Here is a 25,992-nt window from a genome sequence, read left to right on the forward strand (position 1 = left end):
CCAAAAACAAAAAATGTAATTGGTTGCAGTTTATTGGTGCTTAGATGTGGCGGCTACATTAGTGTTCACCTGGTGATCCTCCCTACAGTAACACACTCCCTGTCCTAGAGTGATGATGTCCATTCCCTGCACTGTGTTTATGGAGGAAAAGGATTGTGTTAAGCCCCGTACACACTATCAGATTGTCTGCTGAGTTTTTCCTTCAGATTTACCAAAACCATGTAGTAGAAGGGCCGGCCTGACTGCATACACATTGAAACTCCTAAGGTTTGACCTCATATTATATGGTTTTGGTAAATCTGAAGGAAAAACTCAGCAGACAATCTGATAGTGTGTAAGGGATCATTCACGCAAGCTTTGCTCGCTCAAGAGTGATTTGCATTTAGATCACTCTTCGGAGACCATTTGTCAGGCAGTGAGGAGTCATTGGGGGTTGATTTACTAAAGGCAAACAGACGGTGCACTTTGCAAGAGCAGTTGCTCCAGAGCTTAGCAAATGAAGGGAAGCGCTGCTGACGTCCATCATCCAATCATGTGCAAGCAAAAATGATGTTTTTATTTAAACTTTTCATTGCATGTGATTGGGTATTCTTTGCAAAGTGAAGATTCCCCTCATTTACTAAACTTTGGACTAAATGCACAGTCTATTTGCATTCAGTAAATAAACCTCCTCACTGCCTGCTTGAACCCCTTGAAACCTGCCCTAGTACACTCCAACTGCATGCAGCTGCAGGGTCGATGCACAGCGAAACCCATTCACTTGCCCCAGCTATTAGTGAGATCCAGTTTGACACTGGAGAGTGTATTTTTGGATAGCTCTGGAAGTAGCAGAACATAAACCCTATTATTCCCCTGAAGAAGCCATTTTGGGCGAAACACGTTGGGGTTCTGCTCTGTGGATCATTCATCAATATTCGATGGGCTTAAAATATGAATAGCCTTTTATGTGGATTAATTATGACTGGTTATCACAATGTTCCCATGGCGATGATGTTCTGTATTCATTTCTAAATCTTTTGCATGCGATGTGAGATAAGACCCTAGATCGTAAGCTCCTATGGGCAAGGACTGATGATAATGTACAGTAAGTAAAATACTAAGTAAACTGTCAGTGCTATATAAACACCTGCAATGAATAAAATACATGCAGACGACAGCACCACTGGAATACAAATCTAAAACATTAAGAATAATTGCATAGATCTGTATGAAGAGATGATTCCGATGTGAAGCGGGACGGAGGAATTTAGGAGAAAGCGAGGGGATGCGCCACGGAAATAGGGCGAGCTTGGGAGCCGGGAAACAAACACGCGGTGGGGGTGATAATGGGCTTCGAGTGACAGGAAGTTCAGTATTCATTATTGTGGGGGGGGGGGGGGGTGGTATTATTAAAGGGCCATTAATCTGAAATCCCAGCTTGAGTTCTATTAAAAGGAATTTAAATATATCTATAAAAAAGCAGGATGAGGAGTGAAGCGGGTCCCGGCTCTTCCAGTCACAGGGGGGTCATGTTTGTGGCACCACACTGCAATCATCTGAAATCAGATCTAACAATTATCACTGCTGGTACCATCCGCTTTATTCTATTATTCTACACAAAAGTCGCAGCTTGAGACAAATACGTTTTATAAATAAAGGAAAAAGATTCAAATGAATTAATAAGTTCCCCATTACATTTAGGAGTGCCCAGCAGAATGCCCCCCTACACCCAGGAGTGCCCAGTAGAAACCCCCTCTTACATTCAGGGGTGCCCAGCAGAATCCTCATCTTACATTCAGGGGTGCCCAGCAGAATCCCCGTCTTACATTCAGGGGTGCCCAGCAGAATCCCTGTCTTACATTCAGGGGTGCCCAGCAGAATCCCCGTCTTACATTCAGGGGTGCCCAGCAGAATCCCCGTCTTACATTCAGGGGTGCCCAGCAGAATCCCCGTCTTACATTCAGGGGTGCCCAGCAGAATCCCCGTCTTACATTCAGGGGTGCCCAGCAGAATCCCCGTCTTACATTCAGGGGTGGTCAGCAGAATCCCCGTCTTACATTCAGGGGTGCCCAGCAGAATCCCCGTCTTACATTCAGGGGTGCCCAGCAGAATCCCCGTCTTACATTCAGGGGTGCCCAGCAGAATCCCCGTCTTACATTCAGGGGTGCCCAGCAGAATCTCCATCTTACATTCAGGGGTCCCCAGCAGAATCCTCATCTTACATTCATGAGTGCCCAGCAGAATCCCCGTCTTACATTCAGGGGTGCCCAGCAGAATCCCCGTCTTACATTCGGGGTGCCCAGCAGAATCCCCATCTTACATCCAGGAGTGCCCAGCAGAATCCCACTCTTACATTCAGGAGTGCCCAGCAGAATCCCCATCTTGCATCCAGGAGTGCCCAGCAGAATCCCCCTCTTACATCCAGGAGTGCCCAGCAGAATCCCCCTCTTACATCCAGGAGTGCCCAGCAGAATCCCACTCTTACATTCAGGAGTGCCCAGCAGAATCCCCCTCTTACATCCAGGAGTGCCCAGCAGAATCCCACTCTTACATTCAGGGGTGCCCAAGCACTGTCCCCATTTACATCCAAGTGTGTCCAGCAGAGCCTCACCTAACATCCAGGAATGCCCAGCAGAGTCGCCCCTTACATCCAGGAATGCCCAGCAGAGTACCCCCTTACATCCAGGAATGCCCAGCAGAGTCCCCTCTTATATTTCAAGAGGCAGAGCAGCAGGGGATTGGAGGAATGATGGGTTTGGCACAGCACCCATGGCTGTGGTTGGCACAGACAAGCAGAGCCCAGGAAGAGCTGGAGGGATGCCAGGAATGCTGTGTTTGCAACAGTGCTGGCGGCACTCCAGCTAGCTAGTACCAGATATGCAAGTGCCCCCCCCCCCTTCCCTGATACTGTGCCTGGCCATCTCCCATCGGATCATCTGCCCAACTTTTTCTGCTCATCAGCTATCCTTATGCCCCATTCACACTTTGCGATTTTGAATCACTGCGATTCTGGCTCCGATTCCAAATGACACTGCAATCGTGGCAAAACGCACCAAGCAAAGCTTATTGCCCAAAACTGAGCTTCTTCTGGGTGACAGCTTTGCGTGATGCGTTCTGTCGCGTGGCAATGATAAAAGCAGTGATGGCGGGAGCCCCTCATAATGGGCACAGCAAATATGCAGCGCCAACAACTCATTGTAGAGCTCCGACCAAAAGACCTCTATAAAATAATCAGTCCTGGGTGGAATGACCCTTTAACTTCGTCAATGAATCTAGATGAGATATAAATATATGTTTAATCCTAACAACTCCACCGCCAAACCGCACGATACAACGTTGTGCGCTCCTCTTTATAAATCCGGCATGTTCCTGGTGAAGCTCAGCGAACCAAGCCGGTGAAAGTATCTCTGCGAGACGCGGACGGACAGCCGAGGTCAGAATACTGAGGAGGGGAGTAGAATTGGGATGATTCATCTTTCAGTGGTGCAGAAAATAAGCCTTTCAACATCCAGCAATGCAAATAACGGGAGAGATGATGGAGGAGTGCGGGATTTGATGGACGTTGCACGCGCGGCGGCCAGAGACGACTCGATGGAGCCACGCCGTTCATCTCCTTGCGCCGAGGCAGCTAGTTCATGTTAATAACATCTTCTGTTTTGGCAGCCTAATACTCGGTAAGGCCAGATATTTATCATTAATGGGAGCGGGAAGAAAACAACTTGACCTTTTCGTGGCTTGAAGGACACCATCTTGCTGATCTTTTTAGCGGACGGTGAGGGAGCTCGACATTCGTTCCTGGAAAGCTGGAGCGCTAATGTGGGTTTGGATGGATAAAAACAGGCCTGACTCACCAACTATAAACCTATTAACCACTATGAGCTGTATGTCAACAAGAGCCTTTATGCCACGAAAGGCAGTGAGATGTACAGTACATGATAAGAACTCAGGGATGCCACAACACGTGGCAACACACCTGCTCTATGTGCACTGCCATCTGTACTGTGATTGGCACCCCCGTGCACTGTGCCAATGCAGTGCACTACAACACATAAACTGACAGTATATTCCTTGTGGCGCTATTCATTCTTAAAAAAAAAAAAAAAAAATCCTCATTTTTTTTCATAATTTGTGGTGCATTGTGCCAATTTATAAGGGGGCTGCCTTCAAATGTTATAGTAAAATTGGTCTGTATATGCAATTAGTGGACCTCCAGCTGTTGCAAAACTAAGACTAAAGTCCCATCATGCCTCTGACTCTGGGTGTCATGCTTGTGGCTGTCAGAATCTTGCTATGCCTCATAGTGCAGAGGGCCCCCCAAGGCTCTTTTCTATCTGGAGATGGATTGGGGACAGCAGAAGAAGGGAAGGACAGAATCAAACAGCCTTTTTACAGTGCAGAGGATTAACCCCTTAGGTTCCACGGTGAGTATAAGAAGCATGCACTACTGCAGGGGTATACAATTAGCGGACCTCCAGCTGTTGCAAAACTACAAGTCCCATCATGCCTCTGCCTCTGGGTGTCATGCTTGTGGCTGTCAGAATCTTGCTATGCCTCATGGGACTTGTAGTTCTGCAACAGCTGGAGGTCCGCTAATTGTATACCCCTGCAGTAGTGCATGCTTCTTATACTCACCGTGGAACCTAAGGGGTTAATCCTCTCCTCTGTAAAAATGCTGTTAGATTCTGTTCTTCCCTTCTTCTGCTGTCCCCAATCCATCTCCCGATAGAAAAGAGCCTTGGGGGGGCACTCTGCACATGCTCAGTTTGGTGTGTATGGCTACAGATTTTTTTTTTCTTGGGAGAGTGCATGAGATCAGCACAGGGCCAATCAGCACTGTCCAGACAGAGGGTCAGGGGTTGTGCAGCCTCATAGAACAATCAGGGGAGAATGAAAACTCCTCCTACAAGCTTTAACCAGACACTGATAGAAGTCACAAGACTGCTACATACTTAAGGTATTTAGCAGTTTATATTTACTAAAATAATTGCATTTCCATGTTCTGTGTACTGTGGGAGACCAGATATAGTGACTGCAGGGTGCTGGGTTTAGTAACACTTTAATGCACTGCAATAAAAGACTTATGCCCCGTAGACACGGTCGTATTTCCCAACGGAAAATGTTCAATGGGAGCTTTTTGAAGGAAATTCCGACCGTGTGTAGGCTCCATCGGACATTTTCCATCGGTATTTCCGTCGCACAAAATTTGAGATCTGGTTCTTACATTTTCTGACACTAAAAATCCATTGTCGGAAATTGCGATCGCATGTGCACAATTCCGACGCACAAAGTGCCACGCATGCTCGGAACCAAGCAGAAGAGCCTCACTGGCTACTGAACTTATTTTTTCTCGGCTCGTTGTACGCGTTGTAGGTCACCGCGTTCTTGACGTTCGGAAATTCAGACCAACTTTGTGTGACCGTGTGTATGCAAGACAAGTTCTCTGGCGCCACCTACCAGGAGTAGGACACTAGGCAGGGAAGAGCTTGGCACTTCCTATGGGCAGTCCTCAGATCGTCAACAGCTGTGCTGGGCACCCGCATAATGTAAACCCAATGGTCACCGCAGTCTGGCCATCAAGCGCATGCAGGTGCCTTAGCTCTGTGCTGGGTAGCCTGTGACAGACCCATCCTGGACCAGGGCAGCAAGCAAGTTACTCTTCCCATGGAGACACAAATGACTGGGTGCCGGAGTCTGTGTCACAGTGTTACCCTGTTCAACAGCCCCCCCCAAGCTAATATAAGCTGGTTGCAGGTTGTGCACGTCACACCTCTACGTCCCCGCGCGTTATACCTCTACGTCCCCGCGCGGTATTCCTCTACGTCCCCGCGCGGGGACGTAGAGGAATACCGCGCGGGGACGTAGAGGAATACCGCGCGGGGACGTAGAGGAATACCGCGCGGGGACGTAGAGGAATACCGCGCGGGGACGTAGAGGAATACCGCGCGGGGACGTAGAGGTATAACGCGCGGGGACGTAGAGGTGCCTTAGCTCTGTGCTGGGTAGCCTGTGACAGACCCATCCTGGACCAGGGCAGCAAGCAAGTTACTCTTCCCATGGAGACACAAATGACTGGGTGCCGGAGTCTGTGTCACAGTGTTACCCTGTTCAACAGCCCCCCCCAAGCTAATATAAGCTGGTTGCAGGTTGTGCACGTCACACCTCTACGTCCCCGCGCGGTATTCCTCTACGTCCCCGCGCGGTATTCCTCTACGTCCCCGCGCGGTATTCCTCTACGTCCCCGCGCGGTATTCCTCTACGTCCCCGCGCGGTATACCTCTACGTCCCCGCGCGGTATACCTCTACGTCCCCGCGCGGTATACCTCTACGTCCCCGCGCGGTATACCTCTACGTCCCCGCGCGGTATACCTCTACGTCCCCGCGCGTTATATCTCTACGTCCGTGTGCGGTATACCTCTAGGTACCTGCACGGTATACCTCTACATCCCTGCACGGTATACCTGTGGAGTTTTTTGTTTTAACAACAAAGACCCTGTAAAAACATTCTAGTTTCTGTATTTTGAATACAAGCAATACTTTCACGGTTCTATGGTTATTTTGTTGGCCTTCACATTACTTTCAAACTCAAATTCCTTTTTTGTCTATTTACTAGAAATGTGACTAAATATGGAAATTATTATTCATTTTTTCTAGTTATACCTCTACGTTCCTGCACGGAACACGGCGACGCCCCTGCACGTTATATCTCTACGTCCGTGTGCGGTATACCTCTAGGTACCGGCACGTTATACCTCTACGTCCCTGCTCGTAATTCCTCTACGTCCCTGCGCCTAATTCCTCTACGTCCCTGCGCGTAATTCCTCTACGTCCCTGCGCCTAATTCCTCTACGTCCCTGCGCGTAATTCCTCTACGTCCCTGCGCCTAATTCCTCTACGTCCCTGCGCGTAATTCCTCTACGTCCCTGCGCCTAATTCCTCTACGTCCCTGCGCCTAATTCCTCTACGTCCCTGCGCCTAATTCCTCTACCTCCCTGCGCCTAATTCTTTTACATCCCTGCGCCTAACACCTCTACGTCCCTGAGCGTAATACCTCTACGTCCCTGCGCCTAATTCCTCTACGTCCCTGCGCCTAATTCCTCTACGTCCCTGCGCCTAATTCCTCTACGTCCCTGCGCCTAATTCCTCTACGTCCCTGCGCCTAATTCCTCTACGTCCCTGCGCCTAATTCCTCTACGTCCCTGCGCATAATTCCTCTACGTCCCTGCACGTTATACCTCTACGTCCCGGCGCGTTATACCTCTACGTCCCTGCGCGTTATACCTCTACGTCCCTGCGCGTTATACCTCTACGTCCCTGCGCGTTATACCTCTACGTCCCTGCACGTTATACCTCTACGCCCCTGCACGTTATACCTCTACGCCCCTGCGCGTTATATCTCTACGTCCGTGTGCAGTATACCTCTAGGTACCTGCACGTTATACCTCTACGTTCCTGCACGGTATACCTCTACGTCCCTGCACGTTATATCTCTATGTCCCTGCATGGTATACCTCTACGTCCCTGCATGGTATACCTCTACGTCCCTGCACGGCATACCTCTACGTCCCTGCACGGCATACCTCTACATCCCTGCATGGTATACCTCTACGTCCCTGCACGGTATACCTCTATGTCTCTGCACGGTATACCTTTACGTGCCTGCGCGTTATACCTCTACGTCCCTGCACGGTATACCTTTACGTGCCTGCGCGTTATACCTCTACGTCCCTGCGCGTTATACCTCTACGTCCCTGCGCGTTATACCTCTACGTCCCTGCGCGTTATACCTCTACGTCCCTGCGCGTTATACCTCTACGTCCCTGCGCGTTATACCTCTACGTCCCTGCACGTTATACCTCTACGTCCCTGCACGTTATACCTCTACGTCCCTGCACGTTATACCTCTATGTCCCTGCACGTTATATCTCTACGTCCGTGTGCAGTATACCTCTAGGTACCTGCACGGTATACCTCTATGTCTCTGCACGGTATACCTCTACGTCCCTGCACGGTATACATCTACGTCCCTGCACGGTATACATCTACGTCCCTGCACGGTATAGCTCTACATCCCTGCATGGTATAGCTCTACATCCCTGCATGGTATAGCTCTACATCCCTGCACGGTATAGCTCTACATCCCTGCACAGTATACCTGTGGAGTTTTTTGTTTTAACAACAAAGACCCTGTAAAAACATTCTAGTTTCTGAATATTTTGAATACAAGCAAAGCAATGCTTTCACGGTTCTATGGTTATTTTGTTGGCCTTCACATTACTTTCAAACTCAAATTCCTTTTTTGTCTATTTATTAGAAATATGACTAAATACAGAATTTTTTTTTTGTTTTTTTTTATATTTTTTGAAAGCCCTGGTTAACAGATAAATGTAGGTTATGAAGCCGGGCTTCCTATTTGAGTCGAGTGCGGCGAAGGGTTCAGGATCTACGCTGTCAGGAAAATCAATCATTCGGTGGCTTTGCAAGTAGACCTTAGTGACACCGGTTGTAAAGAAAAAAAAAAAAAAGGTCCACTGAGGTTTTATTCACGTACAATGCCACTGGATGGAAATTCAGTGCAGAAATTTCACCGTGACTGGTGAACCCAACATGGTGTTTCTATTACCTGTAAAGTGGACCTTTCATGGTAAATGGAATGTCCACATTTTTGCAAACCCAATTCCCCCCCCCGTTGCTTTTCCCTGAGAAAAAATTGCTTTAAAAAGCCATTTATTTATTTCAGGTACTTATACAGCACTGATATGCACCGCTTAATAGTGACTCGCCGAAAATGATCAGGCGAAAATAGGGTCATCTGCATTTTGCCGATAGAAAAAAAGGTGCTAAAAAACGGCAGCCGAAAATTATCGTGATTTTACCACACTTATGGCGTTTTTCTTTTCATGTGACTCAAAAACCGGGGGGCTGAGATGGGAAGGGAGACAGAGAACGCTGCTGTGGGAAGGGGGTGCTATAAAGGAAGGAAGAGGGCACCACTGTGTGGGGTGACATGAAGGAGGGCAGAGGGCACCACTGTGTGGGGTGACATGAAGGAGGGCAGAGGGCACCACTGTGGGGGGGTGACGTGAAGGGGGCCAGAGGACACCACTGTGTGGGGTGACATGAAGGAGGGCAGAGGGCACCACTGTGGGTATGACATGAAGGAGGGCAGAGGACACCACTGTGGGGGGGTGACGTGAAGGGGGGCAGAGGACACCACTGTGGGGGGTGACATGAAGGGGGGCAGAGGACACCACTGTGGGGGGGACATGAAGGGGGGCAGAGGACACCACTGTGGAGGGTGACATGAAGGGGGCAGAGGACACCACTGTGGAGGGTGACGTGAAGGAGGGCAGAAGACACCACTGTGGGGGGTGACATGAAGGGGGGCAGAGGACACCACTGTGGGGGGTGACATGAAGGAGGGCAGAAGACACCACTGTGGGGGGTGACATGAAGGGGGGCAGAGGACACCACTGTGGGGGGTGACATGAAGGGGGGGAGAGGACACCACTGTGGAGGGTGACGTGAAGGAGGGCAGAGGACACCACCGCGGAGGGTGACATGAAGGGGGGCAGAGGACACCACCGTGGAGGCTGACGTGAAGGAAGGCAGAGGACACCACTGTGGGGGGTGACATGAAGGGGGGGAGAGGACACCATTGTGGAGGGTGACGTGAAGGAAGGCAGAGGACACCACTGTGGAGGGTGACAAGAAGGGGGGGAGAGGACACCACTGTGGAGGGTGACGTGAAGGAGGGCAGAGGACACCACCGTGGAGGCTGACGTGAAGGAAGGCAGAGGACACCACTGTGGAGGGTGATATGAAGGGGGGCAGAGGACACCACTGTGGGGGGTGACATGAATAGGGGCAGAGGACACCACTGTGGAGGCTGACGTGAAGGAAGGCAGAGGACACCACTGTGGGGGGTGACATGAAGGGGGGGGGAGAGGACACCACTGTGGAGGGTGACGTGAAGGAAGGCAGAGGACACCACCGTGGAGGGTGACGTGAAGGGGGCAGAGGACACCACTGTGGGGGGTGACATGAAGGGGGGCAGAGGACACCACTGTGGAGGGTGACATGAAGGGGGGCCAAGGGTACTGATGTAAGAAGGGAATTGTGATAAAAGAAAAGGGGGGCTGGGATGCGAATCATCGCACAAACTTGCAATTCAGAGCTCTGCTGGCAGAACATTTTTCTGATTTGACCGCCCTGAATTTTAATTCAATACCCCTGTTATGGACCCCTCTTTTCTTTGTAAGTGAGCAAACTTACTAAATCTAATTATTTCCCCCTCTGTACATACACATCTTCGGGCCACTTTAGGCCTGCTTCACACCTATGCGTTTTGCGGTGCTTTTTGCTGAAACGCACTACAGTCCACTTAACATGGCCTCCTGCTTCTTTAATAACATTTACATTCTTTCATATTAGCCGCACTGCTCTGGGCTGCTGTGAAATAAAAAAAATACCTAAGAGACCCTCTACTAGGGAATATCAATGGGGCCCTGGCTGGAAAGAACAGAAGCTCTGCCACCTTTATGGAGAGGACGGAGCCGCACAACTGCAATATAAATATTAACAAGGCAACGCACAATAAAAAAATAAAAGATGCAAGCTGCGTCCCACAGAGCTGTAAAACAAACGCACAATAAAAGAGCAAAAACTCCATTCCACGAGCATAATCATATCCGATAATGAGGATAATGGTTAAGTAAAAAAATAAAAACAGGCTATTATACTACATGAATTTTAAATATGAAAATTTTAAAATGGGACTCCAGGCAAGCGTTAAAAATGATGTATAAACCCAACCTGGTGCAGTATGTACGCCACAGCAATGGACTTCTCTTATTTGCTCCCTTTTGGTCCGTTAAGGTGGTTGTAAACCTCAGACATGAAATCTGAACAAAGCATATCCCTCTATAGTGTGTGCTAGTTCCAGTCCAGAGCCAAGTGTCATTTTTTGGCTGCTGCCTCCTTCCTCTCACTACTGACAAGATGTCCTGACACCAATAGAAAAATGGTGACAGGGAGGGTGCTCCAGCACACAGCCTATTGCCATCAATGCAGAAGCCTCACCATTGCCATCAATGCAGCAGCCTCACCACTGCCATCAATGCAGAAGCCTCACCACTGCCATCAATGCAGAAGCCTCACCACTGCCATCAATGCAGAAGCCTCACCACTGCCATCAATGCAGAAGCCTCACCACTGCCATCAATGCAGAAGCCTCACCACTGCCATCAATGCAGAAGCCTCACCACTGCCATCAATGCAGAAGCCTCACCACTGCCATCAATGCAGAAGCCTCACCACTGCCACCAATGCAGCAGCCTCGCCATTGCCATCAATGCAGAAGCATCACCATTGCCATCAATGCAGAAGCATCACCATTGCCATCAGTGCAGCCTGATCGATGCCCATCTGCAGCCTAGAGGGGACAGGGGGGATGAGTGCCGACAGATTACATACAGTGAGAATCTCCTATGATAGACAGAACAGTGGTCCAATGGCGGCCCAGGAGACGGGACTTCTTATTACAGAGGCCAAGTAAACAGGAGATTCTCACTGTATGTAATCTGACGGCGCTCGCCCCGCCCCCCTCCCTGTCCCCTCCGAGGCAGCTAAAATTGAAGTATTGGCGTATAACACGCAAACGTGATTTGCACCCGATTTTCAGGGTGAAAAAAGTGTGTGTTATACGCCAATAAATACAGTATGTGTGACACAGAGGGGCAACAAGTTAACCAAATTAATAATAATAATCAAAATAATGCTATAAATATTCTGTGCTATCTATATATTTAAAGGATAGGTTCAACCTTACAGAAAAATTAATAAATGCTCGTTTTTGCAGAAAAAAAACTCAGAACTACAAGCCGCCAACCGCAGTGGCCAATGGTACTTGTAGTTTATTATTATTATTACAAAATAGGGGATAGCTTGATGGAATTTTTGGTATTTTTTTTTTTACTAGTAATGGTGGTGATCAGCGTTTTTTTTATTGGGACTGCGATAATGTGGTGGACACATTAGACACTTTTGACACATTTTTGGCCGCCAAAAAATATACAGCGATCAGTACTATAAAAATGCACTGATTACTGTATAAATGTCACCACTAGGGTGTGATCAAGGGGTTAAGCGTTCCCTGGGTGTGTTCTAACTGTGGGGAAAGTGGGACTGACTAGGAGACAGAGATCGGTGTTCATACATAGTAAGAACACACGATCTGTCTCCTCTCCCCTGCGAGAACCTACATAAGGTAACATCATTTTGCCCAGGGGAACCAACCTGCTGCAGCACAACTGTTGCGCCTGGTCTGGAAGGGGTTAATTAAACAAGCTCAAGTTAGAAGCCGACTGGCCACCGTGTACAGCTGCACCAGATTCTGAGTGCTCCAGTTTTACTAAAACAACCCCATTACCTTTTAAAAGTAGCAGTGGCATCATCATTGTGCGGTACATAGCCTGAGCAGAGTTGTACCTAGCAGGCTCCACCCACTACATGCCGCCTACAGAAAACTACAGGAAGGGGGAGGAGACAAGACCAGTCCCCCTGCACAAGGGGAGAGAGAGAGAAAGAGAGAGAGAGAGTTTAGAGCTGTGGGAGGGGCCCAGCAGGCTCCACCCACTACATGCCACCTGCAGAAAACTACAGGAGGGGGAGGAGACAAGACCAGTCCCCCTGCCCAAGCAGAGAGAGCAGCAGTGATCGGTCTTTATTACAGGAAGTCTCACATTAGATTACTGCACAGATCTGGGAGAAATACACAAAGCTCACAAGATCCGGATAAGGCACATTTTTCTTGTATTTAGACAATAATTGTTTAGTGTGGATATCAATATAATTACAGAAGTACCTACCTTGACTTGCTGAGGACAGTCATTGGAGCAAATACCACTGAGCACTGTACAGAGAAGAAAAAAAAAAATCAGTTAGTCAAATGCGCATGAAGTCAATGGGATTGATTTACTAAAGGAGTATAGACTGTCAACTTTTGAAAGTTTCACTTGGTGATGGAGATGAAACATATGTGAAAAAAACAACCCTTATTTTTTTTTAGCCATTTTATTTACTGTATTTTTTGGACCATAAGAGGCACTCCCCCCCCCCCCCCCCTAAAAATATGGGGGAAAATGTATCTGCGTCGTATGGTGGGTATATAGGACAGGCACCTCCCCCCCGCCGCTGCCGTCACCGCCCCTTCCCGCCGCTGTCACCATGCTAGTATGGAAGAGAGGCAGGAGGAATGAAGGAGAGACATCCCAGGTCCCCCGTGAGCGTCGGGCGATCTCCTGGCTGGACCTGACACCTGCTGACATAGAAGACAGAGCAGCCTGAGAGATGGCACAGGTCAGGCTGCATTAATGGGAATGTTTAGGCTGCAATAATGACAGCCACATTCATGGCAATGGTCAGGCTGCATTTCTTTGGCACAGGTCAAGCTGCATTTACGGCAATGGTCAGGCTGCATTTACAGTAATGGTCAGGCTGCATTTATGGCAATGGTCAGGCTGCATTTACGGCAATGGTCAGGCTGCATTTCTTTGGCACAGGTCAGGCTGCATTTCTTTGGCACAGGTCAGGCTGCATTTCTTTGGCACAGGTCAGGCTGCATTTATGGCAATGGTCAGGCTGCATTTACGGCAATGGTCAGGCTGCATTTACGGCAATGGTCAGGCTGCATTTACGGCAATGGTCAGGCTGCATTTACAGCAATGGTCAGGCTGCATTTACGGCAATGGTCAGGCTGCATTTACGGCAATGGTCAGGCTGCATTTCTTTGGTACAAGTCAGGTTGCATTCATAGCAATGGTCAGGCTGCATTTCTTTGGCACAAGTCAGGCTGCATTTACGGCAATGGTCAGGCTGCATTTCTTTGGTACGAGTCAGGTTGCATTTATGGCAATGGTCAGGCTGCATTTACGGCAATGGTCAGGCTGCATTTACGGCAATGGTCAGGCTGCATTTCTTTGGCACAGGTCAGGCTGCATTTCTTTGGCACAGGTCAGGCTGCATTTCTTTGGCACAGGTCAGGCTGCATTTATGGCAATGGTCAGGCTGCATTTACGGCAATGGTCAGGCTGCATTTACGGCAATGGTCAGGCTGCATTTACGGCAATGGTCAGGCTGCATTTACGGCAATGGTCAGGCTGCATTTACGGCAATGGTCAGGCTGCATTTACGGCAATGGTCAGGCTGCATTTACGGCAATGGTCAGGCTGCATTTCTTTGGTACAAATCAGGTTGCATTCATAGCAATGGTCAGGCTGCATTTCTTTGGCACAAGTCAGGCTGCATTTACGGCAATGGTCAGGCTGCATTTCTTTGGTACAAGTCAGGTTGCATTTATGGCAATGGTCAGGTTGCATTTATGGCAATGGTCAGGCTGCATTTTAGGAGCACTGGTAAATATTTTAGTACATCATTTGGTTCAAAATATATTTTTTCTTGTTTTCCTCCTTTAAAACCTAGGCGAGTCTTATGGTCAGGTGCGTCTCATGGAGCGAAAAATACAGTATTTTTTTTTTTTCCTCCTTACACAGGATTGTGTATAATTTGCATCAAGTCACGTGGGGTTGAACAGGAGGCGGCATGAGAGACACCCTGTACAAAAGCCTTGACCAAAGAACGTTAGAGGTCTTCAGAACAAGGCTGCACCGGCCTAGCTTACCGCCTCTTCTTACCATCAGGTATCTGGTGATATAGGAGTGACGAGAAATATATAACCATATAATATGAGGTCAAACCTTAGGAGTTTCAATTTGTATGCAATTAGGCAGACCCTTCACTACACGGTTTTGGTAAATCTGAGGTCAGGATTTTATTATTATTATTATTATTACAGGAAGTTGTGTCCTTTTTATATATATTTTTTCTAGTTTTTAAGCCTTGATTTTTATTTTATTTTTAAAGAAGGTACAGTATAGGAGGAAGCTGCAGAATTCTGGGCTAAAAGTGGAGTTTTCCTTTAACATCACAAGTAAGCACGTGACTCAAGTCAAGTCAACAAGGAAAGTGGAAAGTGGGACACGTGGATATAATAGTCGTTAAACGTAAAGGACTCTCAGTCTCCAGAGGCAGAAGGCAGGTCAATGTCCTCAGACAAATTTTTCTACAATTATGAAGCGGAATTTATAGATGGCCGGATTTCTGACCTTCGGTATTTTTAGCACCTTTTATTTCAGGTTAATGAAGGTGGTGTCATGGAAACGCACATTAGCGAAATACCAGGGAGACAAAAAAAATCTACATTATCTCTAATTACTGTGCTTTGAGGCCTGGTAATGTGTGAAAGGAGCTAGACTGTGACGCCATTGCGAAGAGGCGGACAACGTTTTGGGTCTAATGTGCGCTATTGCCACTGGAGACTGGAAAGTTGCAGGGGAGCTCCAGAAAAATGTTAAAAAGCAAGCTTAGAATACATACGGTGGTGAAAATAATTATTTGATCGCCTGCAGATTTTGTAAGTTTGCCCACTTAGGCCTCTTTCACACTGGGGCGGTGGGTGCGCCGGTGGTAAAATGCAGCTATTTTTAGCGGTGTTTTACCGCCAATTTTGCAGCGCTATTTGGCCACTATCGGGGCGCTTTTACCCCCTGCTAGCGGCTGAGAAAGGGTTAAAACCACCGCAAAGGGCTGCTGCAGCAGCGCTATGCTGGTGGCATAGCCACACTGCCCCATTGATTTTAATGGGCAGGAGCGGGGTATACACCGCTCCTTCACCGCTCCAAAAATGCTGCAAACAGGACTTTTTTTTAGCGTCCCTCAGAGGCTTTCACACTGGAGAAAAAGCAGCGGCTCTTTCAGGGCGCTTTGCCGGCGCTATTTTTAGCGCTGTAGCGCCTGCAAAGCACCCCAGTGTGAAAGGGGTCTATCATTTTTATCATAGATATATGTTAACCACTTGCCGTTGTACTGTGGCAGAATGGCACGGCTGGGCGAAACGTCATTATGTTAAGTCACTTCACCCTGTGGCCACTAGGGGCGCACGCCCCCGCTCCTCTCCCTCGGAGCCAATGCGAGTGCCCAGTGGTCACTGCTGACACACCGATAACCGGGATCTCTGTGTGTGTAAACACACAGTTTCCGGATTCTCTGAGGGGAGAAGAGACAGATCGTCTCTTCATACAGAGTATGAACAGTGATCTGTCATCTCCCCTACACAGTCCCCTCCCCCCCCCTTCAGTTAGAGCACACACTAGGGAACACAGCCCCTTGATCGCCCCCCCCCCCCTAGTGTTAACCCCTTCCCTGCCAGTGACATTTTTACAGTAATCAATGCATTTTTATAGCACTGATCGCTGTATAAATGGCAATGGTCCCAAAAAATGTGTCAAAAGTGTCCGATGTGTCCGCCATAATGTCGCAGGCCCGATAAAAAAAAAAATCGCAAGTTTGAGGCTGCATTTTTGCAAATGGAGTTGGAGCTTTGGTTGACATCAATGGTATCCTCAATGCTGAGAAATACAGGAAGATACTTCTTCATCATGCCAACAGGTCAGACTTTTCTTTCCTCCATCATTTTTGATTATGCTTTAAAATTAAATTTTTTCTCCGGAAACTTCTCTCCTAAAATTAATGTGCGTGTTATACGCCGATAAATACGGTAATTAATAAAAAATAAACTATTAACACTTCTGAAGGCATTCTTTATTAACAGAATTTTTTCACACCTGCCTATAACTTTTGCACAGTAGTGTATATATATATATATATATATATATATATATATATATATATATATATATATATATATATATATATATATTTTTTTTTTGATAAACTCTTGATGGATTCAGTAAGTGTGAAAACATGAAATCCACTCCTCCAGGCTGGATATAGAAACACTTTATGAGTTGATCAGAAATATTTTACACCTCGGATGAAGTTTGCCGCCTCCCCCGCAACCGGTTATCTGGCAGACTACAACTCGCTCACTGATGCGTGTTCTGTCTTCGTTTTAAAATGCCTAAACATCGTGAAAATATCTAATCCTACCATCAGCCGGGGGGGATCTCGATTTGAACGCATGATTTGACAAGAAATTGGTGCAGAAAATGCCAAACAGGAAATTCTATTCAGTGAAATATCTATGACGATCGCTTTCATCGAAGTTATCAAAAGGGGGCGGTGATATTTTTGCTTTACGTGAAACAAATGAAAGATTATGGCATTTGAACCCGTCAAACCTGGGCATAGGATGGAAATATACACAAGCAGAGGTCATCTATGGTTACCAGTATATGCAGTGAGTTTCAATGATACACAGATTTTGCTAGAAAGGTTTAATTTTGATACCGCCTTCGAAGACTCCTTATTATGCCGCGTACACACGATCGGAATTTCGACCAGAAAAAGACAGATGAGAGCTTTTCATCGGAAAATGCGATCGTGTGTATGCTCCATTGGAATTTAGCTGGCTGAATTCCCTCCAGCAAAAATTTGAGAGCAGGTTTTCAATTTTTCCGACGGAAATTCCGATCGTGTTTATGCAATTCCGACGCGCAAAAATTTACGCATGCTCAGATTCAACTAGGAGACAAAAGCTATTGGCTACTTGGCTACTGGGTATTGAACTTCCTTTTTCTAGTCCCGTCGTACGTGTTGTATGTCACCGCGTTCTTGACGGCCGGAATTTGACCGTGTGTAGGCAAGACAGCATGAGCGGAATCCCGTCGGGAAAACCTTAAGAGATTTTTCCGACCAAAATTCCGATCGTGTGTACGGGGCATTAGTCATTTAACAACAATATCAAAAGACTTATCCTTAAACAGTGGAAGGGGACCTCCCCCCTCCCGCTACCTTCCGCGGCTCGCCCCGGTGTCTTGTAAAATAGTGTCCTCCATCAGATAGTGTCCCCTGCGTACTGCGCATGCGCAGTACACAGGAACACAGATTCCATAAATTGCCGAGGATCAACGGCGCCTGCGCCGTGAGTCCAGGTTCTATCCCCACTATCCAAGTGGACATAGAGTTAGAATAAAAAAGAGCCGAGCGGAGCGAGGCCGAGCCCGAAGCGTGGCGAGCGAAGCTCGCCCGCGAGGGGCCCTCTAAAATTCACAACCCTATGTCCGCTTGGATGGTGGGGCTACCACCTCCACTCACGGCGCAGGCGCCGTTCAGCTTCGGAGTTTTTCCGAAGCTTCGTCTGCTCCGTACTGCGCATGCGCAGTACGGAGCGGACACCATTTGATGGGCGGACTCTATTAGGCAGAACACCGGGCTCTCCCGTCGCTCGAGCAACCAGCCGGCACTTCCGCCGGCTGGCCAGAGACCTTAACATAGCCAGAATCGGGTTTGATCGGGTCTCTGGTCTAGTAACCCAGAAGCTTTGTCATGATGTTACTTCCAGTTTACAGAAGACTTAAAGAGGAAGTAAACCCTGATGAGTTTACTTCCTCTTTCATTCCCTGCAAAGGTAAAGCATAATGGACTACTATGCATCGCATCGCGTCGCATAGTAGTCCATTATGTGTCACTTACCTGACACAGGAGCCAGCGATGTCACCGCTGTCCCCTGTAGTCCGGAGCATCCATCTTCTCGGTGGGTCTCGCTGCTCAGCCGCTGTCATTCGGCACGGGAGCCGCCACGCACGGCATATCGCCGTTGACGGGTGCCGTGCTCAGTGCGCCTGCGCACAGTAGACAGCGGTGCCTGTCTTTCGGCAAATATCTCCTAAACCGTGTAGGTTTAGGAGATATTTCTTGGACCTACAGGTAAGCCTTAATCTAAGCTTACCTGTAGGTCAAAGTGTGTTGTAAGGGTTTACAACCACTTTAAAGGCGCCAGATTTAAAAAAAAATGACAGCATTCAAAACAGCCAGGCTTGGCGTTTTGAATGCTTTCACGTACAGAGGAGGGATTTGGGGTCCTGAGACCTCTCCATAATGAGTACCGGTCACTGCCTAGTATGCCCCATACACACGGTCGGAAAATCAGACGGAAAAAGTTTGATCGGATTATGTTGTCAGAAAATCCGATCGTGTGTGGGCTCTATTGGACTTTTTCTGTCCGAAATTCCGACGGTAAAAGTTTGAGAGCTGGATCAAAAATTTTCCCAACAACAACAACCCAATCAGACTTTTTCCGATCCTGTGTAGAGAATTCTGACGCACAACGTGCCACGCAATGCTCAGAAAAAAAATTGGAGACGAAAGCTATTGGCTGCTGGCCTCTACGTAGTCCCGTCGTACTTGTTTTACGTCACCTCGTTCCGAACGATTGGATTTTCCGACAACTTTGTGCGACCGCGTGTATGCAAGAGAAGTGTCGGCCAAAATCCGTCGGAAAAAATCAGACGGATTTTGTGGTCGGAATGTCTGACCGTGTGTATGGGGTATGACTGTCAAAAGGGATGTGTACATTCCTTGTGACAGCAATAAAAGTGATCAGAAAAAAAATGAATTAAAGGACAGTGTAAAAATTTTAAAAATTATATAAAAAAAAAATATTAAAGCGCCCCATCCCTCCGGGCTCGCACGCAGAAGCGGACACATACATAAATCACGCCCGTAAATTTAAACGCTGTTCAAACCACACATGTGCGGTATCGACATGATAGTTAGAGGGAGAGTAATAATTCTAGTACTAGACCTCCTCTGTAACTCTAAACTGGTAACCTGTAGACATTTTTAAAGTGTCGCCTATGGAGATTTTTAAGTACGTCGCCATTCCACGAGTGGGCGCAATTTTAAAGTGCGACATGTTAGGTATCTTATTATCATCTTCATTTATTAGCAGGTGAATGAGGCCTCTCCTTGCATTCACATACATTGAATCCGGCCCTTAAAGTGGGATTCCACCCTAAAGTGGAACCTCAGCTGATCGGATCCCTCCCCCCCCTCCGGTGTCACAATTGACACCTTTCAGGGGGGAGGGGGGTGGAGATACCTGTCAAAGACAGGTATTTTCACCCACTTCCGGGCATAGACTCCCGTGGGAGTCTACGCCATTTCCTGCCCTGCCGCGCTGTCTGCTGGGACACACACGGGTCCCAGTGACAGCGCGGAGATTTCCTATTGCGCGGCACGGCTCGCGCATGCGCAGTAGGGAACCGGGAAGTGAAGCCGATTCGCTTCACTTCCTGATTCCCTCACCTAGAATGGTGGCGACAGCAGCCGAGGGCCGAGCGATCGATCGGCCTCGGCTGCCGGCATCGCTGGAACCCGGGACAGGCGAGTGTCCATTTATTAAAAGTCAGCAGCTGTAGTATTTATAGCTGCTGGCTTTTAATATTTATTTTTTTTTGGTGGAATCCCTCTTTAAGTAGAAAAAGGTTTCTGACCCCTGATGTAGAGGGTATGCAGTACATTGTGAATCATATGACTTCACCATTTGTCTGAGGCTACCATGTGATCAGTTACACATGTTTGTATAAATGAAAAAATAGCGACGATTTGGAAAAAAAAAACAATATTACTTTTTGCTATAATAAATATCCCAAAAAAAAAAAAATTCTTCATCAGTTTAGGCCGATATGTATTCTTCTACATATTTTTGGTAAAAAAAAAAAATCGCAATAAGCGTATATTGATTGGTTTGCGCAAAAGTTATCGTGTCTATAAAATAGGGAACAGATTTATGGCATTTTTATGGCAACATTATGGCGTACACATCGGACAATTTTGACACATTTTTGGGACCATTGGCATTAATACAGCGATCAGTGCTATAAAATTGCATCGATTACTTTAAAATTGAGTGAAGGGGTTAACACTAAAGGGCCATGGAGGGGTTAACTGTGTTCCCTGGGAGTTGATTCTAACTGAAGGGGAAGGGGGCTGACCTAGAGGAAGTGACGGAGCGTGGTTCCTAGCTAATAGGAACACACGATCTGCCACTCCTGTCAGAACAGAACAGGGAAGTGTGTGTTTACACACACTCGTTCGTCCCTGTTCTGTCTCTCCTGCACACGATCGCTCGTGACCGTCGGCCACGTGCACCGGCACCCCCGCTGTGCAGCGCGCATGCGCCTGCTATCCCAACCCCGCGGGCTGACATATAGCTCATGCAGGGGTGCCAACCTGCAGCACTATAACTACGGCGGTTGGTCGGGAAGCGGTTAATATCCAGTATAGGATGATGATACTTCTTTAACCTTCTAAACATCTACCATGCATAGAGGCTTACATGCTTCTTAACAAGGCTGATAAGGGGACTGGAGGACCTCAGTTATGAGGAACGACTGCAAACATTAAAGTTATTCTTAGAACGTATAGGCTGTCAACTTAACAGCTTCTCCATAGAAAATATTTATTTAAGCATTACAGCAATATCATCATCCAAAAATTTTGACGCGTTTTGGCCTTAGGCCTTCATCAAAAGCATAAAAATATGACATTAAAAACAAGTATATATAAGGAAAGCAACCCTTGTGAGGTTTGAAGAGCAAAATTCACTTAATTAAAAATTCAACCCATTAATTGGTTACAGGTGGAGATGACCAGACCTGGGCCAAACAAAAACATATTCTCCCCGGAGAAGAGATGCTTAAGAGATGACTGGATTGCAATGTACAAATATCTAAACAGTGATTCTAGTATAGGAAGAAAACTCTCAGGTCACTTAACACGCAATGAAATTGGAAGAATAGCAGTTTAACCTTAAACTGCATAAGGGGTTCTTTAACGTTAGAGCGGTAAGGATGTGAAACTCCCTTCCACAATTGGTGGTGTCAGTGGGGACTGTTCATCAATTTAAAAAAACTCTTTGATGGGCATCTTAGCGAACACAATATAAGGATTTGGGAATTGGAAGTGACAAACACACACACACACACACACACACACGTTGAACTGGGGGGACTGATTTCTTTATTCAACCTTACCAACCATATGAATCGATGTGAATCGATGCTCGTTTTCAACCGATGCGATGAGAAAATTCGAAGGAGCAGGTCGGAAAATTCTAAGTCTAATTCTAAAAGTTCTAACAGCGAATGTGGCTTTTGTTTGGGGAAAATTCAATCGCTCCAAAATCAACTGTTATGCCGCGTACACACGACCGGAGTTTTCGACAGCAAAGGTCCGACGGAACGAATCCGTTGGACAATTCGATCGTGTGTGGGCTCCATCAGACCTTTGCTGTGCAAAAATCTGACTGACTTTAGAAATAGAACATGTTTCAAAATTTTTTGCTGGAACTCCGCCCGACCCAGTTCCTATCGAGAAATCCGCTCGTGTGTATGCTAGTCCGATGGACAAAAACCGATGCGAGGGCAGCTATTGGCTACAAGCTTACTTATTCTAGTTCGGTCGTACGTCATCACGCTTGAATCTGTGTGATCGGTGTGATTGTGTGTGGCCGTTAATTCGGAAAGTCCGTCGGAACTCCGCCGAAAGTCCGTCGGGAAGACCGTTGGACCTAGTCCCTCGAAAAGTCCGCTTGTGTGTACGAGCGTGCATTACAAGCTAATTTTTTTTTAAAAAGTAATTTGGATTGACATTTGTCAAGTCATCGAATGTACTGATCAGAATATTTGTACCAATGTTAATATGGGAGTTTGTTTGGAAATCTACTAGTCCAGTGATTCTCAACCAGGGTTCCGTGGAACCCTAGAGTTCCTCCAGAGGTTGCTAGGGGTTCCTTCAGCATTGGGCCATTTCTGCCTCTCAGATAAGTTCCCACTGACACTATTGATCTTTTTAGCTATCTGTAATGCCACGTACACACGACCGGACTTTTCGAGGGACTAGGTCCGACAGACTTTCGACGGAGTTCTGGCAGAGTTCTGGCGGACTTTCCGAATGAACGGACTTGGCCACACACAATCACACCAAAGTCCGACGGATTTGAACGTGATGACGTACGACCGGACTAGAATAAGGAAGTTCATAGCCAGTAGCCAATAGCTGCCCTCGTGTCGGTTTTTGTCCGTCGGACTAGCATACACACGAGCGGATTTCTCGGTAGGAACTGGGTCCGGCGGAAAAATTTGAAACATGTTCCATTTCTAAAGTCTGTCAGACTTTTGCAAATCAAAAGTCCGCTGCAGCCCACACACGATCGAATGGTCTGCCGGAATTGTTCCGTCGGACTTTTGATGTTGAAAAGTCCGGTCGTGTGTACGCGGCATAAGGAGGTAATTCTTCCCAATGACCACAAATGTAAGGACCATTCTTCCCACTGACCATCACACTAATGTATCAGGAGTTGTAGATTTCAAATTTTTAGCAGGGGTTCCCCGAGACCGGAGAACTATTTCAAGGGTTCCTCTGTGTTGAAAAGGTTGAGAAAGGCTGCCCTAGTGTATGGCTTGTTTTAGTAATCAGTGCTGAAAAACTCCCTAAACTAACTTGAGCATAAATAATTTGTCCACCGGCACACACTGGGGACCCATTGTTCTTCGAGAACTGGGTTTGCGTCTTTTGTAGCCTGCAGGTCCCAGGTCATGCTGGGACTTACAGCTCCTCGGCAGCTGAGGGTCAAAGGATGTGGGTCAAATGAAGCAGATTGTAGCTCTGGCCCCCCGATGACAGATTGCGCACTCAGAAAAATTCAGCCTTCTGTCCGTGAAACTGAAGTCAGAGCTTTGCAGGAGCAGATGACCAATTACCATCTCCCCATGCCTCCCCGGCCCCTTTAATACTCGCTAAACATCTGCTTAGGAGCACATTGGTCTCTGTGCCAAGACATACAGCCAGACCAGGCGGAAAGCCCCTGATTAAACCACCATGCCCCGATAAGACTCCCCCCCTCCCCACACCTTTCAAAGGAATTCCTTTGTTTTGCCGAAAATACTAACTTTTTGATCTATCAGCAAATTAGTCAAGACTTTGCAGGGCTGATAAGATTTTTCCTTTTTCTCCGACTTTTTTAAAAGCGAGACGTTAGGCATTAGTTTTATTGTTGTGAAGATTTTAATTAATCCTGAGTGCTTGAGTGGAAACGTAAAGCTTCCAGCAAAAAGGAGGCCGAGAGGAGAAGAGGGATGAAAGATGGAGAGAAGGAATGAGAGATTGAGGAGAGAGATGAGAGACGGAGAGAAGGAATAAGAGATTGAGGGAAGGAATAAGAGATTGAGGAGAGAGATGAGAGATGGAGGGAAGGAATAAGAGATGGAGGAGAGAAATGAGAGATGGAGAGAAGGAATAAGAAACAGAGAAAAGGGATGAGAGGAGGAGGAAAGGAATGAGAGATGGAGGAAAAGAATGAGAGGCGGAGGGAAGAGATGAGAGATGGAGGGAAGGGATGAGAGATGAAGGGAAGGGATGAGAGATGAAGGGAAGGGATGAGAGATGAAGGGAAGGGATGAGAGATGGAAGAAAGAGATGAGAGATGGAGGAAAGGAATGAGAGATGGAGGGAAGCGATGGGAGATGGAGGAAAGGAATTAAAGCTGGAGGGAAGGGATGAGAGATGGAGGGAAGCGATGGGAGATGGAGGAAAGGAATTACAGACGGAAGAAAGGAATGAAAGACGGCGAAAAGCAATGAGAGACGGCAAAAAGGAATGAGAGACTGAGGAAAGGAATGAGAGATGGAGGAAAGGAATGAGAGATGGAGGAAAGGAATGAGAGATGGAGGAAAGGAATGAGAGACGGAGGAAAGGAATGAGCGAGGAAGGAGAGAGATGAGAGATGGGGAAGGGATGAGAGATGGAGGGAAGGAATAAGAGATTGAGGGAAGGAATAAGAGATAGAGGAGAGAAATGAGAGACGGAGAGAAGGAATAAGAAACAGAGAAAAGGGACAAGAGGAGGAGGAAAGGAATGAGAGCTGGAGGAAAAGAATGAGAGGCGGAGGGAAGCGATGAGAGATGGAGGAAAGGGATGAGAGCTGGAGGGAAGGGATGAGAGATGGAGGGAAGGGATGAGAGATGGAGGGAAGGGATGAGAGATGGAGGGAAGGGATGAGAGATGGAGGGAAGGGATGAGAGATGGAAGGAAGCGATGAGAGATGGAGGAAAGGAATTAGAGCTGGAGGGAAGGGATGAGAGATGGAGGGAAGGGATGAGAGATGGAAGGAAGCGATGGGAGATGGAGGAAAGGAATTACAGACAGAAGAAAGGAATGAAAGACATCGAAAAGCAATGAGAGACGGCAAAAAGGAATGAGAGATGGAGGAAAGGAATGAGAGATGGAGGAAAGGAATGAGAGACGGAGGAAAGGAATGAGCGAGGAAGGAGAGAGATGAGAGACGGGGAAGGGATGAGAGATGGAGGGAAGGAATGAGAGATTGAGGGAAGGAATAAGAGATGGAGGAGAGAAATGAGAGACGGAGAGAAGGAATAAGAAACAGAGAAAAGGGACAAGAGGAGGAGGAAAGGAATGAGAGGCGGAGGGAAGCGATGAGAGATGGAGGAAAGGAATTAGAGCTGGAGGGAAGAGATGAGAGCTGGAGGGAAGAGATGAGAGCTGGAGGGAAGAGATGAGAGCTGGAGGGAAGAGATGAGAGCTGGAGGGAAGAGATGAGAGCTGGAGGGAAGAGATGAGAGCTGGAGGGAAGAGATGAGAGCTGGAGGGAAGGGATAAGAGCTGGAGGGAAGGGATAAGAGCTGGAGGGAAGGGATAAGAGCTGGAGGGAAGGGATAAGAGCTGGAGGGAAGGGATGAGAGATGGAAGCGAGGGACGAGAGATGGAGGAGAGGGACGAGAGATGGAGTAGAGGGATCAGAGATGGAGGAGAGGGATCAGAGATGGAGGAGAGGGATGAGAGATGGAGGAGAGGGATGAGAGATGGAGGAGAGGGATGAGAGATGGAGGAGAGGGATCAGAGATGGAGGAGAGGGATGAGAGATGGAGGAGAGGGATGAGAGATGGAGGAGAGGGATGAGAGATGGAGGAGAGGGATGAGAGATGGAGGAGAGGGATGAGAGATGGAGGAGAGGGATGAGAGATGGAGGAGAGGGATGAGAGATGGAGGAGAGGGATCAGAGATGGAGGAGAGGGATCAGAGATGGAGGAGAGGGATCAGAGATGGAGGAGAGGGATGAGAGATGGAGGAGAGGGACGAGAGATGGAGGAGAGGGACGAGAGATGGAGGAGAGGGACGAGAGATGGAGGAGAGGGA

At 47.6% G+C, this 25,992-nt stretch overlaps 1 protein-coding gene across 1 annotated transcript in view; it reads right to left on the reverse strand.

Moving 5' to 3' along the window:
• ITFG1 (integrin alpha FG-GAP repeat containing 1) overlaps window positions 1-25,992 on the reverse strand; it is a 349,655-nt gene that overhangs the window by 92,842 nt on the left and 230,821 nt on the right. The window contains exon 13 of the mRNA XM_077451682.1: window positions 12,846-12,889. Coding sequence (XP_077307808.1) covers window positions 12,846-12,889 — 44 coding nt within the window. The remainder of the gene's footprint in view (window positions 1-12,845; window positions 12,890-25,992) is intronic.

This window comes from Lithobates pipiens, unplaced genomic scaffold, assembly GCF_037356315.1.
Source record: "Lithobates pipiens isolate NorthernLeopardFrog02 unplaced genomic scaffold, aLitPip1_a1.2 Scaffold_10, whole genome shotgun sequence".
In the NCBI taxonomy this organism is placed as follows: Eukaryota; Metazoa; Chordata; class Amphibia; order Anura; family Ranidae; genus Lithobates; species Lithobates pipiens.